The following is an 18,058-nucleotide window of genomic DNA, read 5'->3' as shown; positions in this document are numbered from 1 at the left end:
TCTTCCTCCTGTCATCTCCCTCCAGCTCGAGCTGAGGCTTCACTTTGCTGGGGTTACTCGTCTCTGTTATCTGCTCCAGGAGTTATCCGCTCCAGGACTCATTCTTAACCCCTCTGGAGCCAGCTCCCTGGTGCTCTCTCTGGGTCTCTGTTTGAGTCTGTTCTCCAGGCAACAGGGTAAATCCATCGCCCCTCATAGGGGGAGGGCTGCTTATAGGTAACTAATATTAGTACAATGTGCGGGCAGCAGGGTTCCCCGTTCTTTCCAAGATCTTGCTGTAAAGTAGCACGATTTCTCAGCGGCTAAAGCCATCAGAAATATATATTTTCAGATGGCTTTAGGCGACCCCTGTGTTTTGGTTGTTTGACCCCCACCAGGGTTGCGACCCACAGGTTGAGAACCGCTGATTTAGAGTGTCTTTCTCTCAAAAATATTGCCTGTCCTAAAAGGTATTGATACTCTCCAAGAAGCACTCAAATTAATTTTTAAGAATTTATTACATGCAGTGTATGGTGTTAAGCATTAGGGGAAATAAAAAGATAAGTAAGACATGGTGTCATCCTTATGGACCCTATAGTAGAATAGGAAGAATAAATGCAGGCATATATTGGATTCCTTCCATACTTTTAATGCTTTGTGCTTCTCCTTTGCATACTACCATCCCCCATATGATATATTTGGTGTAAACTTTGACAAAGACTTTGAATAGTAGTGTTTGGACTGGACAATATGAGATAGAACATCAGAACATATTAGACAAATATCACACATGCCATGTGTCATTTATTATGCCTGCATTATATTAAATTTCTTACATATGCATTATTTTTATGTTTTATGAGTGTGACATGCATGATATATTAAAGGAGCAACCAGAGAGAGGAGAAAAAACAAGAAAGGGCTATGTTATGAAAACCCAAGAGGAGAGAGTATCCATGAGGATAAGTTGATCAACACTGTCAAAAACTGTCAAGAGGTTGAAATGAATGAGGATTGAGAAAAGTCCATTAGATCTGTGAATTAAGAGGTCATTTATAACTTTGGAGACAGTAGTATCAGTTATGATAAGGTTGAAAGCCAGAGATCTTTCTTAGAGTTTGTCTCTGTGTATGTCTGTGTCTCTGTCTTCTCCCTTCTGCAAACACATACTTTCTCTCTCTCTCTCTCTCTCTCTCTCTCTCTCTCTCTCTCTCACTCTTGGTATCATTCTCTATCAATCTCGTTCTCTCTCTTTCTCTCTCTCTCTCTGTCTCTGTCTCTCTGTCTTTCTGTCTCTCTGTCTCTCTCTGTTTCTCTTTGTCTCTCTGTCTCTGTCTCTCTGTCTCTCTGTCTCTGTCTCTCTGTCTCTCTGTCTCTCTCTCTCTCTCCCCTCTTTCATCTCCCCTCTCATCCTCTCTCTATTGTATAATCAGAAGAGTACTTTGTTAGTTATGCCCATTCAAGGCTGACTTGCTCTAAATACAGTGAACTAAATAGCTTTCTTTGTAGTTTGATTTCATAGATGTCAAGCAGCTGGCTTCCTCCTATAATACTTCCCTCCCCCATCCCTCATTGGCTTCTAAAATCCATTTAACAAAGGTCAATGGAATGCTTAATATTTCTTTTAGGAGAAAATGTAAAAAATAGACTTGTGGTTTATAACCACAATATGTAAGAAAAAATTTATTTTAAAACAATTTAGTATCTGTTTTTTTTTAACAATCTTTGGAAATAAGTAAAAAATAATGTGTTTTCTTGCCACATATTTCTTTTGTCTCCATGGTTCTTATGTTCCTTATTAGAATTCTGTGTCCCCAACAGAGGTAAATTATTATTAATTATTTTACAACTAGAAGGATCTCAGATATCATCTGGTCCAGTTCCCTCATTTGTAGATGAAGGAAAGGAATTGAAACTCAAAGATGCTACATCACTTGCCTAAGTTTATATAGGTTTGGAACATTTTTATATAGTTATAGATGGCTTTGATAGCTTCATTCAAAAACTATCCATACTTTTTACTAGTCAGTTGAGGAATGCCTCATATTCTCATATATTTGACAGAATTATTATATCTTTTAGATATGAGACCTCTATCAAAGAATTTATCTAGTTATTTTTTCAATTTATTGCTTTCCTTCTAATCTTGGCTACTTGTGGTCTTAATACAGATGCATGAGGGTCTCAATTAGGTTTATAAGTTTAACATTGCCATTTGGTGTAAGAGTGCTGAACTGAGCCAACAGACCTGTTTCAAGTTCTAGCTCTGATTCTTAAGAGCCGAGTGGTCATTGGAAAGCTACTGAACCTTATGAACCTCAGTTTCTTTACCAATAAAATGAAGATAATAATTCATTAACTATCTATTTCACAGTGGGGAAAGTTCCTTGTGAAACCATAAAGCTATTACACATGTGAGCTGTTGTTCTTATTGAAGTTGAACAGCCAGAAGCTTCCTTTCAAATAAAAATTAAACATTCAAAAGTAAATTTGAATGCTCTAAATCATTACTGATTAGAGAGAGGGAAATCAAAACAATTGTGAGATATCTTACATCTATCAGATCAGCTAAAATGATAAAAGGGTAAAATAACAAATGTTGGAGGGGATTTGGAAAAATTGGGAAACTAATACATTGTTGGTAGAACTATGTATGAACTCAACCATTTTGGAGAACAATCTGGAATTATACTCAAAGAATTATAATGTATATACCTTTTGATCTGGGAATACTATTATTAGGTTTATTTCCTAAGATGATCAAGGAAAAAGGAAGAGAAACTATGTTCTAAGATATTGCTAGCACTTCTTTTTGTGGTGGCAAAGAACTAGAAACTGAAGGGATGTCCATCAATTGGGGAATGGCTGAGCCAGTTGTGGTATATGACTGTAATGGAATACTATTGAACCATGAGAAATGGCAAACAAGAGGATCACAAAAAACCTAAAAAGACATAAAGTGCGACAAAGTGAAGTGAGTAGAACCAGGAGAACATTGCATACAATAACAGCAATAAGTTGAGAATGGCTTAACTATTATAAACAAGGCAAGGATCTAGGATAATTCCAAGGGACTCATTTTGGAAAAGGGTGTCTATTACCATAGAAGAAACAGATGGAGTCTTGAAATGCATATTGAAACATACCGTTCTTTATTTTAAACAAAAAAGCAAATCTGATTAGTCACTGTAGAATTACTGCTTGAACAAGTCATACTTTTAAACTTAAGTTACCATGCATGATTATTACATGCACAAAATAAACCGTTCATTTCATGAAATGGTTTCCATTTACTCCCTCTATGAAGATGGTAGATGATTTAAAAGGAGAGTCAAGTGGCTGGCCTGATAATGCAAAAAACTGGCTTCAGCCTTCTCGCTCTAATTTCCAGGCACTAACAAATAATTAGTAACCTGCAGTTCTTCATTGATTTATCTGGAGGAATAATAGAAGATGCAAAAAAAAAGAGAGAGAGATAGGATATGGCAGATATAGTTTCTACCAGGAAGGGAAAATTTAGGAAAGTAAGGCCAGGAATTTCAAATTCACAAACATTTACTCTTTGTTCAGTATCTCAAAAAAAGCTAGAAGAAGCAGAAGAAAAAACCTTCCTTTAAAAAATACAGTAATTATTTTTTACATTATAATTCACTTCTGGAAGTACTTTTAGTACTCTCTTCTAGATTTAATCACTCCTGTAAGAAAAATCAATTAGGTGGAAATACTAACTATATTATCTAATGTATATAATATTAGCTTTTGACCTCTTTGCAGGAAGGAGAGAAATATGTTTCATTATTAATTCTCTTAGAATATTAGGCTTTTTAGTCCTTCAGAATTCAGCTTCCTTTTAGGGATCTTTTCATTGTGATATTATAATAATTGATCTGTTGCTATTTTGGTTCTGAATATCTCACTTTTGAGTCATACAGATCTTCCCATGGTTATTTGACTTCTTTATATTCATCATTTCTTAGTGCAAGACAATATCCCATTACAATTATAAAAGTTTATTCAGCCATTCCTAAATTAATGGATAATGGATAGCCACTTTGTTTCAACTTCTGTGCTACTATTAAGTGTGCTGCTATGAATCTTAGATCTTTGTTTCCTTTTTTGATGCCCCTGGTGTTATTGTGTTTAAATGCGTACTGATTTGATAATAGAATAAAGGTACATGCTTAAAAAGAGACACCAATTACACCATTAGGAAATAGCAATAGTTCAGTTTATGATTGATCTCCATCAGTCAGAGCATTCTCTGTCTTGTGGGCTATTTATCATCATATCTTTTTCTTGTGACCTAGGAAACAAATGGGTAAGCACAGGACTAAGAGTTGTTTGTTTGTTTTTTTTTTGGTACCTTTTTGTGTGTGTGTGGCTTTCTGCTTAAAATGGATTGATGTAATCAAAGGTGACTAGGCTTTTCATCTATGGTTGGGCTAGTCTTCAGAAAACATAGTCTGCTAGTAGTCTAATGTTTTTTCATCTTGGTAGAACCAGTTTGTGCCCATGTAAGCTCCCTGAGGGCAGAAACCATTTTTTTTTTGTCTTTGTGTTCCTAGTTTCTTGAACATTTGTTCAAGTCATAAGTCATTCGGTCATGTTTAACTCTTAGTGACTCTTTGAACTTTGTTCATGGGGTTTTCTTGGCAAAGATACTGGAGTGGTTTGCCATTTCCTTCTTCAATGTATTTTTACACATTTTTACACATTTTACAATTTTACAGCTGAGGAACTGAGGCAAATAGGGAGTAAAGTGACCTGCCCAAAGCCACATAGTTAATGTGTCTGAGGCTAGATTTGAACTTAGATCTTTCTGGATCTAGGTCTGGTGCTCTAACTACTACACTGCCTAGCTGCCTGTATATAGTAGACCTTTAATATTTGTTTGTTGAATTGATGATTTCTTTTGTGCCATAATGAGGAATCAAAGAACTTTCCAAGAGATTGTAAGGGGGACTAAAAAAATTTCCAATGTTTTATATACTGCCATTGTTTTCTAAGTTCCTCTTTCAGAATAAATAAGAAATAATGAACTCAAGTTTGTGTAGAGAAATAATGGCATAATGGGAAAAGAGCTAAAACTGGAGTCAGGAAGACCTTTGTTTGAATACTATTTCAGACCCTTAGTAGTGTGTTGGCATGTTGCAAGCACTTAAATTCTTATTGATTAATTAATTAGTATTTGGGAAAGAGCCACTTAGCCTTTCTAATTTTGAGTTTCTTCATCTGTTAAATGGGTATATTACTATTAATTACTTACCTGGCTGTGAAAATCAAATGAGATAGTGTATAATAAAGGATTATATAATATTAAATTTTTTTTAAACTTACATTTTGTCTTAGAAACAATTGATTCCAAGGCAGATGAGAAGGGCTAAGTGGGGATTAAGTGACTTGCCCAGGGCCACACAGTTAGGAAGTGTCTGAGGGCAGATTTGAGCCCTGGACTTCCCATCTATAAGCCTAACTCTATCCAATTAACTACCCCCTTATAGGAACTCTTAATGTCATTATTCAGGAGGAAAAATTCCTCCATCATCCTCCTGCTTATATCCAATGGCTTCAATATTTCTGGAAGATTTCTCTACGCCATGCTATATTTTTCAGAGTCCGTGCCTCAAAATATCTTTGACCAGTTATCTGTGTTGTTGGAATAGTTCCCACTTTAGTTAGCAACAGTAAAATATTTGATTTATGACTTGTTTTGAAGAATGTTATAGAAATAAGCAGCTGGGTCAAATAAATTTATTTAGTTATCCATCTTAATTTTGATTCCCCCCAAAACTAGCATATTTTAAATTAAATAATGTTTCTGCATTTTATCAATGTAATCAACTAACTAATAAGCAGACATTTATTAAATACCTACTGCATGCCAGGTACTATGCCTTGAGGTGAGAATAGAAAGACAAAAACAAAGCAATTCTTGTTATCTGGAGGTACACCTTTTAATGGAACTCTGCTGTAATAAGTGCTTAGCAACTCAGACATAATTGTTGATAGGCTTGGTAAGAGTTTAATTTTAGCACAAAAAAAATCAAGCAGGATACTTTGAACACTATTAGTATTCAGTTCTGGGAAAACAACTATCATAATTACTTTTTACAGTCCTATCTTTGTGACTAACAGTACATTTGAAGGGCATTTTCCCTGTTCACTGTGGTATAAAAATGTTCTTTTTGTTGACAATTTTTAGTTATATATTTTTTGCTGTTGCTCATTTGGTCATTTAATCTTGTCTGACTCTTTGTAACTCCATTTTGGGTTTTCTTGGCAAAGATTCTGGAATGGTTTGCCATTTCCTTCTCAAGCTCATTTTACAGATGAGGCCAACAGGTTTAAGTGATTTGCTCAGTCACACAGCTAGTAAGTGTCTCAGATCAGATTTGAACTCAGGAGGATGAGTAATTTTGACTTTAAGCCCAGCACTTTATCCACTGTACCACCTAGCTGACCCAGTTAAAAGTTTAAATGTTTTTAATACCACATACTTTTGTCTGTTGGAATAAGAAGCTCTTATGAACATTTTTAAAACTTTATGACTGAATCAATATTTTTTCATGAAGGTTAATATTGTCAAAGTGGATTTTCTTCATGAAAATAAGATTACTGTCATCCCCTCCCCCAAGTATACACATTTATAAACTTAAAACTCTGACTTGTACATAAAACTGCTGGGTAAATTTTATTGCTTAGAATAAATTTTACCTCCTTTCTTTTTCAGTCTCCCATATAATGAGTTTTTTGGTGGTGTGAGTGGACTGACAGTGGATCAGTTTAAAAAAATCAATGGATTTCCTAATGCCTTCTGGGGATGGGGAGGAGAAGATGATGATCTCTGGAATAGGTATGTTGCTTGACTGTAGTTCTTCATTTCATGTAAGGGATCAAATCTGTTTTTGATTAAAAAACTAGTGGGGAAGTGAAAGAAAAAGGATTGACTACCTAAGTAATTCTTATAGCCATATCTTTCTTATTGAAATAGAAATGGTTCAATAAAGTTTTCTAGAAAGGGAATTTTAGGTTAAATAAATTGTTTTATAAAGTTGAATTGCCATTCTTTGAAAAATATTGGCCTTCTAGATACCATAAATTACCATCTTCAAAAAGCTACTAGGATTATAGATAGAACTGGAAAGACCTCCATAAGTGAAAATTTGTCTAACCTTCTCATTTTATAAAAGAAAAAACTAAGTCCTAGAGGCAAAGAGAGAAGAGCCTGGATTCTCAAAACTATATTTAAAGTTGTCAGGAAGGAGGAATAAACAAAACAGGATATAATAATCAGTAGTACTAACAATACTATGTTGTATTCAAAATCCATCAGCAAATAGATTTTTTTAAAAACTGGCATTATGATTGTCTGCTTCATCCTACCCAATATACCACTTCCACCTTAGAGGGATCAGTCCCCAGAATTTTTGTATCTTGGATAAATTTTCATCAACTTCAATACACCTTAACACACACATTTATTTGAAGGTGATCATTTTCTTAACCCTTTTCTGTGATTGAGGAAGGGGAAAGGATGGGGAGACAATGAGAAGGGAAATGAATTTTTCCGGTCTCTAACATTTACCGGTCTTTCTTTTTTAGATATCTCTAAGTAGCTCATGTATAGTTCCTCTATTTGAACCATACTAACATTTATTGTAGAGGTTGTAAATTACAGAATGTCAGGGTCTAGGCCTATCCCCTATCTGGCAACAGGCCTAGAGCACATTTGTCAACTGGTATATACACAGTTAGATTTCACAGACCCCTCCCTTAAAAGGGGAATGGTCTTCTGAATATATCTTCTCAGAAAGGGTAACCAGAGAAGAAGGTATTTTTTTAAAGAAAGTATATACTGTAAAGTAATGATTCATTCCATGTAGGGTAAAAGTCAAGGCCATTCTCATAGTTTCAAAGCTGAGATGTCATAATGTCTGGACACATTCCAGGATACTGTATACATGCATACAACTCCCCCTTGGCAAGCCTATTTTGCCAAGATATTTCAGAGGATTTTATTCACCGACTCTCATATACAATCATTCAATAAATTAACAATTAGAATTATTTCTTGTAATTTATCAGTAAAATAATGATTATCTAATAGGAATATACAGGAATATACAGTTATTCAGATGCATTAAAAAGTGAATATAAATCAAAGTTGCTTAATTAGATTATATTTTGTATTCTTTATTCCATTTTTAGACAGAATAAGATAGTAACCCATAGATCTAAGGACTGAAATATTTAACCATTATTTTATAATAGTGATTTACTTTAATATCTTCTGGGACATGGAACTAACTTTCCACTAGCTAATGTTTTCATTTGAAAATTAGTAGATTGTGCCTTTGTTGAATTCTTTAAAAAAACAAACAACTAATGGTTTTATTCATGAAAGAAAGTCTGTATTTGTTGCTTTCCCTGCTCTACACAGTCACTGCTCAATCACTTTCCATGGACAGAAATGACTTTCTCCAAAGTTTCAAATGACATCTTTATCAAATATTGTGTTCTTTCTTTCATTGTCCTTGAATATTACAAATCAATTGACATAGTTGACCTCCCTATCCTAATGAAAATCAATCAGTAAACATTTAAGTATTTATCACGTGCCAGGGACTGTACTAAAAAAGAAGCAGCTTACAATCTAATGAGATGACATACAAACAAATATACCCAAAGCAAGCTAAATAGGAAATAATTAGTAGAGAAAGACCCAAAGTTAAGAGGCATGTCAAAGACTGCAGAGAAGTTGGGGAGAATGTCAATTGAGAAAAGACCATTGGATTTGGTGACTAAGAGATCATTAGTAACTTTATAGTGAACAGTTTCAGTGGAATGATAATGTCAGCAGCTGGATTGTAGGTTAAGAAGAAAATGATCAGAAAGAGGAGAAAACTTTTGTAGATGACCTTTATAGTTATAAAGGGCAGAAGAGATATGATAGTAGGGTGAAAGGACCAAATCTGGGTGTTTTTTTTTCAGAATGGGGGAATTAATGGACAAATATATGGGTAGTAGGAAATGAACCCAGTAGAGGGAGAGATTGAAAATAAGTGAGAGAATAGGCAAGATGAAGGGGTGGTAATCTTTTGTTGGAAATGTGATGGAATGAGATTGCTTAAAACAAATAGAGAGTGTTAGCTTTCTTAAGGAGTAAGACCACTTCATCATGTGAAACAGGAGTAAAGGAGTGATAGAAGGTATCTGAGTGATAGAAAAGAAAGAAGAGGCAAGAATGAAAACCCTAATGTGTCCTAATGGAGAACATTATCTGCTTCAACTTCTATGACTCTACAATTTCATGGTTCTACTTTTATGACCAGTCTGTCCTTTTCTTTCATTTGCATATTCTTCTTTTTTCTGAATTCTAAATATGGCATTCTTTATGTCCTTGGCTCTCTTTTAATTCATATCTTGACTAAAGTAACCACTTTTCTCCAAACTTATTTCTCTCTAACCTGACCTCTCTCCACATCTCCAGACCTACATTTCTACTTGTTAGATTTTTTCCACCAGCATGTCCTGCTAACATTTTCAACTTAACATGTGACTTAGCTAAATTCATTGTCTTCCCCCTCTTTTCCTAATTTCTCTGTTTCTATTGCTAGTAGCCCCATCCTCTCAGTCATCAATAATTGGATCCTTATAAGTCATTTCTTAATCACCCTGAGCCTCTTTTTCCTCTGGCTCACCTTGACACATTCAATCAGTTGCCTAGTGGTGCCAGTTCCACTTCCCCATTGTTTATTGAACTTTTTTTCTATTCCCCACTAAAATCACCTCATTCCAGTTCTCATTACCTCTTGCCTTGACCTTTGTAATAACCTAATAACAAGTTTTCTTGCTTTCCCAAATGTAAAGGTGACCTGCGGCCATAGTCAAGATGCAGACATTTTTACTCTTAGAATAAATAGGAACCCAGATAAATAAATGGATCAAAGCATTTGAACCCTTCCCCTAGGTCAGTAGCAAGAAGCAATTTAAAATAGAAAACATGTTAAACACTAAAGGAGAAAACAATTCATTTTTCCATCCTAACTCTCAGTCCATTGAAGAAAGAGACCTGATAATGAGTAGTCCTTCACCAAACCTAAGAAAGGATATTTATCCATCCAGTGTCAGTTATTACCCATGGTTAGTTGGTGAGTTCAGATATACCTAACCCCCATCCATCCCAACCATAGTCAAATATTTAAAGAGGAAAATTAAACTGTCCTATGTAGCCTTTGCTTTCCAGGCCCAGTATATAGGATCTGTAAGCCCCTTCATTTCTTTGAGTCTTTTACCACAACCCCAGGTTTCCTTTGTTGTAGTCAGTTAACAACTGAGTCTTGTAATGAATCTTTACAAGTTTGCCTCTTTAGTACTTATCTTCTATGTCAACCCAGTAGGAACATAGACATAAACCTTGTATGTTGGTACCAGCAAGTGTCAAGAGAAGTGGGAAATTTGTCAAACCTCCCTCCCTTCATTATTTCCCTTCCTTGCCTCTACTGTGTAAAGAAATCAAGCTGGACGTTCAGTAAAAGCCAGTTATTCCTAGGTATTTGGCTTGTCCAGATTTCTGGGCCAAGGACACCCTACCTAGACTCTCTGAATACTTTCTGAGCTAATCTTGCAACATTATCTCCTAGAAGGTATCCTTATTTTATAGGTTCTCATAAGCTTTGCGGGGTTCCTAAAACCCACAGTTACTTGACCTTTTTCTGTGATCTGAATGAATGAAGGAGAAAAAAGCATTTATTAAACAGTTATCATGTCAAGCACTTTGCTAAGTGCAGAAAATACAAATGTAAGAGTAAAACTAGTCTTGCCTTCAAAAGGTATAACTTCTTTCTTAAAATTTCATTTTATTATTCAGTTAACACGTAGTTATTGTGTCTCCCTCCAACCTCCCCCCACTCCTATTTAGAAGAAAAAAAAGAAAAACAAAATCATTATAACAATTAAACACAGTGAAACAAAACAATATCCTCTTAATTTTTCATCCCACCATGAATATGTTTCACTTTTTTATTTCAAACCCATCACTTCTCTTTCAGAATGTAAGTAGTATAGTTTATCATCAGTCCTTTAGAACCAATGTTGGTCATTGCATTGATTAATATTTTTAAATCTTTCAAAGTTTTTTGTCTTCTTGTTATTACATAATTTTTTCCTATTAGTTCTGTTCACTTAACTCTGCATCAGTTCATATAAATCTTCCTAGGTTTCCAGAAACCCTTTTGACAATTCTTATGCCACAATAGCATTCCATTGCATTCATACACTATAATTTGTTTAGTCATTCCCAAATAATGAGCACCTCCTTAGTTTCCAGTTCTTTATTAATGCAAAAAAATTGCTCTAAATATTTTAGGAGCAAAAAAAAATAGCGGGGAAAACACATAGAAAAAGGTGGCCATGGAGGGATATTTTAGTTTGGAAAGTTATAGGGGTAGTAAGGATAGTCACAAAGGAATTGATTGACAAATCCTTTCTAGGACTAAAAACAGGTATGATTTAATTTTGTATACAAAAATGGAAACATAGAAATCCAGGTCTGGAGATGAGAGGTTCTGGGTTCAAATATGGCCTCAAACACTTCCTAGTTGTGTGACCCTGGGAAAGCTACTTAATCCCTATTGCCTAGCCCTTACTGCTTTTCTTCCTTGGAACTAATACATAGTAAGGGTATTTTTTTAATGGAAAGGGGAAGATATGTGAAATGTACACATAGATTAGCAAAGAAAGGGCTGGGAATTTATATAAAGCACTGCTGGAGCCAGGTCTGGATGTAGTATATAAATAAGGCATCACCAGGATACTCCTAGAGGAGGCATTCTGGACATGGAGAATCTCTAGGACTTAGTTCCAGGTCTTGACATGATAGCTTGTAATTAGTCTATGTGGGTAGTAATAAGAATACAGAAAAGGAAACAGATTCACGAGACATTTTGGATGGAAAATCAACAAAACCATGTTATTGGATGGAAGACATTAAGGAGAAGGAAGAGACAAAGAACTTTAAGGTTTCAAATGTGGAAGACTGGAAAACTACTTGTAACACTGACAAAAATATTGAAGGTGAAAAAAGAATGAACTTGGGTTATGAGCATTTTGCTGTTGAGATGCTGAAGACACCTCCAGCTGGAGCTGGCTTATAGACTATATATAGAGCTTTGGGAAGGGGTTCAGAGTTATAAAGTCGAGAGTCTGCATAGTGGAGATAGAGGAAGCTTTTGGAGAGAATGAGATTGTCAAGGAAGAGAGTATACAGAGAGAAGGGCGCAGAGAGAACAATCATGAGAGAACATCTAACATAAATTGTCAAGAAGATGACAAATACAGAGGAATGGTTGGATAGGCAGGAGGAGAAGCAGGAGAATATCACACCTGAAACCAAAGGAAGAGAAAGCATTCAAAAGTGAAGAGGTAATCAATTATGCTATATGTTACTGAAGATGATGAGTCCAAAACCCATCAGAGCTGGGTCAACTTTCAGAGAGCAGTTTCACTAAAATGGTAGGAAGGAAGCCAAAGCAGAGTTTGGGCTGGTGATGGGAGTGATGAAGGTATTGGGAACAGACAAATTTGTTTTCAAGAAGTCTGAGAGAAGACATATGGATTGGTGGGTATCTGAGGCAGAAGGATTATGGATATTAGGGGAAACTGGGCATATTTGTAAGACATTTGAAGGAAAGATTGAAGACAGATGAAAGAGATGTGATGATTTCTGGTTCTAAATTCTGGAGGTGGCTAAAGAAGTTAGCATCAAGTCTTATAGCTTTAGTAAGAAGTAAAAATTGTTCCTCTTCCTCTTCTGAACAATTCTCAAATTCTAGTTTGTATTGTAATAATTTCTTATGTTACATCCAGGGTCATATACTGGCTACATAAACTTGACAGAATGTGAGCCCTCAATATTGAAAATTCAAGGATTCTTATTCTTTAAGGTAGTATTGTGACTGACTTTACAAATTTCTGGAAGTCTCATTGTGAAAGCCAGTATGATGTAGTCATGGATAAAAAGTTGGTTTTAAAGCCAAGAAGCCCATGCATGGTTCAAGCCCTTTCTGAGATACATACTGACAGTGAGACCCTGGGCAAGTCACTTAAACTCTTAGAATGCCCTAGTTAATTCTCAAACCCTATTTATTGCAGGGAAAGTGCCAGCCTGAATTGGTGGATAAGATTTCCCTACCCAGGAGTTCTTTATGTCAGTGAAATCATAGATTTACTCTATTCTAGATTCTGTAAAGGGGATTTGTGTTAAGCAGGAATTCTTGTTATCATTCTTTAGGTTGCAGAAAGACACCTTCATCTTCTGTTCTCTTCTAGACATGTCCATAGCATGCAGAAAGCTCAGAACAGATGCAAAAATAAGCCAGACTACACCATTGTTAACATGGAACATTTTGTTCATGACATTGCCAATGTTATGATAAAAATCTTTAGTGAATTGAATGGAATTGATTATATACCTTTTGTCTCCTAATGTCTGTTGAACAGACCTTTTTAGTATTTCTGAATCCATTCTGTAGGTGGCTATTGTTTATATATGTTTTGCCATGAACTCCCTAGCCTTGATATTACTATTCTAGGTATATCTTGACTTCTCAAGAATGTGTGAATTCCTTTTGGATGACATTTTCGATGGGATTCCTAATTCCTATTCCATAGTTGCCTTTCTCTTTCTATACCCTGTGCCTTTAAAAAAAAAGGAGAGGGGCCATATTACTGTGGCAGTCTAGTATAACTCACAGGATTATAAACAGATTCCTCAGAATTGCTTTGCATATTTAAATAGAAGACATAGTTCAGATTTTCATGTGTAAAATTTGCCTTCCTTATATTTTCCTCTCTTCACATATATTGAACCTTAGAGTTCATTATGCTGGATATAATGTAACAAGACCTGAGGGAGACTTAGGAAAATACAAGTCTATTCCTCATCATCATCGAGGGGAAGTCCAGTTTTTAGGACGGTAAGTTCACATCTAGAAATCTCAATATGAAAATTTCACATATAGATGGTCTTATCTCTATATGAAGCATTTTTACAAAGATATTTTATTTTTTAACAATTATATGTAAATAAATTTCCACATAAATTTTCTGATATTATATAATCCAAATTATCTCCCTTCCTTCCCTTTCCTTCCTGCTCTTGGAGCTGGCAAGCAATTCGATCTGGGTTATACATGAATTATCATGCAAAACACATTTCCATATTGTTCGTTTTTGTAAGAGAACAATCATATACCACCAAACCCCAAATAAACTTAAATGAAAAATCATGTGTTTTGATCTGTATTCTGATTCCAATAATTCTTTCTCTGGAGGTGAATAGCATTCTTTGTCATAAGTTATATGAAGCATTTTAAAAGAATTATTGGTATGTTGATGAAATCCTCTAAAATTTTTGCTTATATATTTCAAAATTGCAATTCTTTATAAAAGGAAAACATAATGACACCTCCTCCCCATAATAAAGATCGCATGGCATTAAAGGACTTGATTTACTTGTAGTAAAAATGACAGTTTCTTGACATCTCTACAAAAAATATATAATGATTTGTCAGTTTTTGGTTTTCTTTCTAAAGTTTGTTTTTATTTGTTTTCTTTCTAAACTTGATCTTGCATCCTGAATTCTCAAGAATATGTGAAGTAAACTATACATTGTTCAGTTAAACAGATTATAAATGAAGATCAGAGAAAAGCCTCCAATTTCTATTCCTTCTTTTTAGGTCTATGTGATAATTAGCAGAGTATGTTAATAAAAAGGCAATCTGGCATTAAATGTTCAGGAACATATGAATCTCATTCAAAGGCAAAGTGGTGAACAAAAAAACTTACTGTTTCTTTATAGGTTCTGTGTGAGTCTCATATAAATTAATGGCATCAGTAAGAATGGTAGTCATTTAAATACCAAAGGTTGTCATGTTGCAAAAAAGGCTACTTTTTTGTTGTCTTTTTTTTTTTAACTTTTGAAAATGTAGGATGTGGGGGTAGCTGGATGGCTCAGTGGATAGAGAGCCAGGCATGGAAGCAGGTGGTCCTGGGTTCAAATCTGACCTCAGACACTTCCCAACTGGATGACCCTGGGCAAGTCACTTAATCCCCATTGCCTAGGCCTTATCACTCTTCTGCCCTAGAATCAATACTCAGTATTGATTTTAAGATGGAAGGTCAGAGTTTAAAAAAAAGGAGAAAAGTAAAAAAATGCAGGATGCTAGTAGTTATTTGAGCTTAGAATAAGTATTTATAAATTTTAAAATTTTGAGATGTTTTTTGCATATCCAAGACATTTCATTTTTTTCAATGTAAAATGGACCCAAAGATATTTTTCTTTGTTATTTCTTGCTAAACATTTCACCATATTTTCTGTCCTTTCTCATCTTGCAGATACAAGTTGCTACGGTATTCAAGAGAGCGTCAGTACGTTGATGGATTGAATAATTTAATATATACTCCCAAAATACTGATCAGTAGGTTGTATAAAAACATCACTGTAAACCTCACTCCAGATTTAGCTCCTGTTCAGGACTATTGAAAGAAATGGATCTGATTGCAAGACCAACTGGACTAGAAGCTTGGGGTGGACTGGTGGGAAATATTGATAGGAGCTTTATGGCTATTGAGAGATGTGTGAAAAGAAGTTAAGTGAATAGGTGCATGACAGTGCACTGTATGCTGAAAAGAAGAAATGCCAGCAGCCAAAACTCAGTGTTTACAGCATGGAATTATTAATGGTCAAGCCTTCTTTCCCTGTATTCTCCGTTAAGAAACCACTTGGCTATAAAAATGGATAGCACTGCAAAAATCAGATACCATTGCTTAGGAGTGAGGGAGCTCTCTTGTATCAGAAAAAAAGCCTTTTTTTTTAATACTAAAAGCTATGATTTTAATTTAAGTGAATGCTTTATTTCCTTTTAAAAATGTTTTGTATATATATGTGATGTAAATTTATGTGATCAAATAGCTTTTAAATCTAATAATGTGTTGAAATTCTGCATGCTCTTATTTGTTTTTTGCAGGAATTAAAAAAAAAATTTGCATGGAAGAACTAATGTAAATTTGTTACCAAACAGGTTAACCCTGTGTGAAATGTGTGAAATAACCTTGTGTGAAATGAAGGAACAGTCAATAACTGATGGATAGTACAGCTAGGATAGTAAACTGTTATACTAGTTTTGGGCTTTAGGCCTCCAGCCTTTTTTTATGGCGCAAATTCATAGTGTGCATCAGATGTTAATGGCAAAGAAGAAAGAAATTAAATAGTTCTCTTCCTGCTGGGTTTATGTAATTTCCTTGCTCAATTCTTTATGTAGTTTTGCTGAATCACAACATATTGTTTATGCATATTGCATGTGTAATACAAAGAAAATCTTAAAAGGTCATATATATCATTATATAAAGGACCTCTTATTTTAAGCTGTCTTCACATGTGCCACTAGTGTTAGTGTCAGGGATTCTGTGCCTAAAACAATGTTCTCAAATTCCTGGTGTTTGTATACTGTAGTATTTTTTTTTCTTATTACTAGTAAACAATACTTTTATTCTTCTCAAATCAAAAGAGCCAAAAAGTCTTCATTTCAAAGAGAAACCACCATCTCCTATAGATTCGTTGTTGTTGATGTCATTGTTGTTGCTGTTTCTAAAGAATGAATTATAGAAAACCCTGCAGTGCTTGTGTTATGCTAATCAGTTTGAGGGTTTCAATAAAGGATTTAACTTTCTATTTTGTGGAGATAAATATTAGAAGGAATGATCATATTTTTAAAGTTTGATTCAGTCTACATTTTTTATATTCAGAAAGGTAAAGATGGAAGGGACCTAAGAGATCATCTGTTCCAGTTTCTCCATCTCACAGGTGAGGATGCTGAGGTGGAAATGAATTGACTTGCCCAAGATCATAATATAGCAAGGAGCAGAATCAAGATCAGAAATTAGGTCTCCTGATTGTTGGTCCAGTTCTCATTTCATTATAGCACATTGCCTCTTCTGTATCATTCATTTTGAGGAAATCATTCACATGGTGTTACTGATTACATTTGCCAACAAAAAAGCATTTACAGACAGAACCCTGTTATAAAAGAGCCTGTTAGGAAATTCATTTAGAGATGATTCAAGTGATGCCCTTTCTCAACCCCATCCCCATAACTACATTTAAAAAATGCCTAAAAGTTCCCATATAAAAAAAGTTCCCAAGTAGGTATTAGTCAAGTCTGTAATACTAGAGTAGTAAAAAAGTTTCACCTTATCTAGAAACATGTTATATTTAGTTTAAATTTTCAGTGAATTTTCAACATTGAAGCAAAATATACTAATGTGCTATTTTTTTTTTTTTGGACAATTCTGTCAATCACAGTCATTCATTTCTTGAACCAAAGATTTTTTTTAATCCCAAGATGTTTATGATGAATGTTAAACAAAATTGGTAATTGCAGAGTTAGAAAAAGTGCGACCTTATTGAAACTGAATATTTGCTTCCTGGATTCCTCTGGAAAGATCCATGATTAGGTTACCCCAGGTTGTGAGTATAACTTTAAAGTAGTTTTTGGTCTGGCAACCTTGAGAGTCCAAAGGATCACAAACCGAATCTTAAAAATTGTGGAGTTTCCTGTAATTTTGAGAAAACAGAAAGTTGTTTGTCATAAAGTTAGTAGATGAGAAATTATTTGTGATGTTGCTTGGAAAATGTTTTTTTTTTAATATATTTTTTTCACTTCCTTCTGTGGCATAAATAAATGTCAGCCAAACTTAAAAATGGTTCTTTAAAGTGCTTTTAGAATTTTGTTCCTTGGCCATTTTTCTTTTATCAAATATATTTTCTTTCTTCTAGAAAACAAAGAAGCTGTAATTTAAATAATAGCATTTAACAAGGCCTACAGTGCTCTAAGTTGGTTTTTTGGTGGGATGGGGAGGGGAACAAAGTAACACTAATTAGTAAACTGAAAATTGGGGAATAAGGTTGCAGATTGAGGGAAGAACTCCTGCTTCTTATTAAAGAAATTTTTTTTCTCAGAATGTTTTAACCAGATATAAATCTTTGTTTTTTTAACTTCTAGAAAGTTGAGAGTTGCCC

General features: G+C 34.6%; 1 protein-coding gene across 9 annotated transcripts in view; it reads left to right on the top strand.

Moving 5' to 3' along the window:
- The window catches only part of B4GALT6 (beta-1,4-galactosyltransferase 6), a 107,686-nt gene extending 89,946 nt beyond the window's left edge, over nt 1-17,740 (top strand). For 4 of the 9 annotated variants that reach the window (XM_001369324.4, XM_007487201.3, XM_056823844.1 and 1 more), the window contains 3 exons: nt 6,710-6,832; nt 13,854-13,955; nt 15,376-17,740. In XM_001369324.4, the coding sequence (XP_001369361.1) occupies nt 6,710-6,832; nt 13,854-13,955; nt 15,376-15,523 (373 nt within the window). In that variant the 3' untranslated portion in view covers nt 15,524-17,740. The remainder of the gene's footprint in view (nt 1-6,709; nt 6,833-13,853; nt 13,956-15,375) is intronic. The other 5 variants (XM_056823843.1, XM_056823842.1, XM_007487200.3 and 2 more) reach the window with 3 other exon arrangements.
- The last annotated feature ends 318 nt before the right edge of the window (nt 17,741-18,058 follow it).

The sequence above is a fragment of the Monodelphis domestica genome, chromosome 3 (genome assembly GCF_027887165.1).
Source record: "Monodelphis domestica isolate mMonDom1 chromosome 3, mMonDom1.pri, whole genome shotgun sequence".
Taxonomy (NCBI): Eukaryota; Metazoa; Chordata; class Mammalia; order Didelphimorphia; family Didelphidae; genus Monodelphis; species Monodelphis domestica.
Note: the sequence above shows the minus strand (reverse complement) of the source record. Positions and strands in the feature narration are given on the sequence as shown.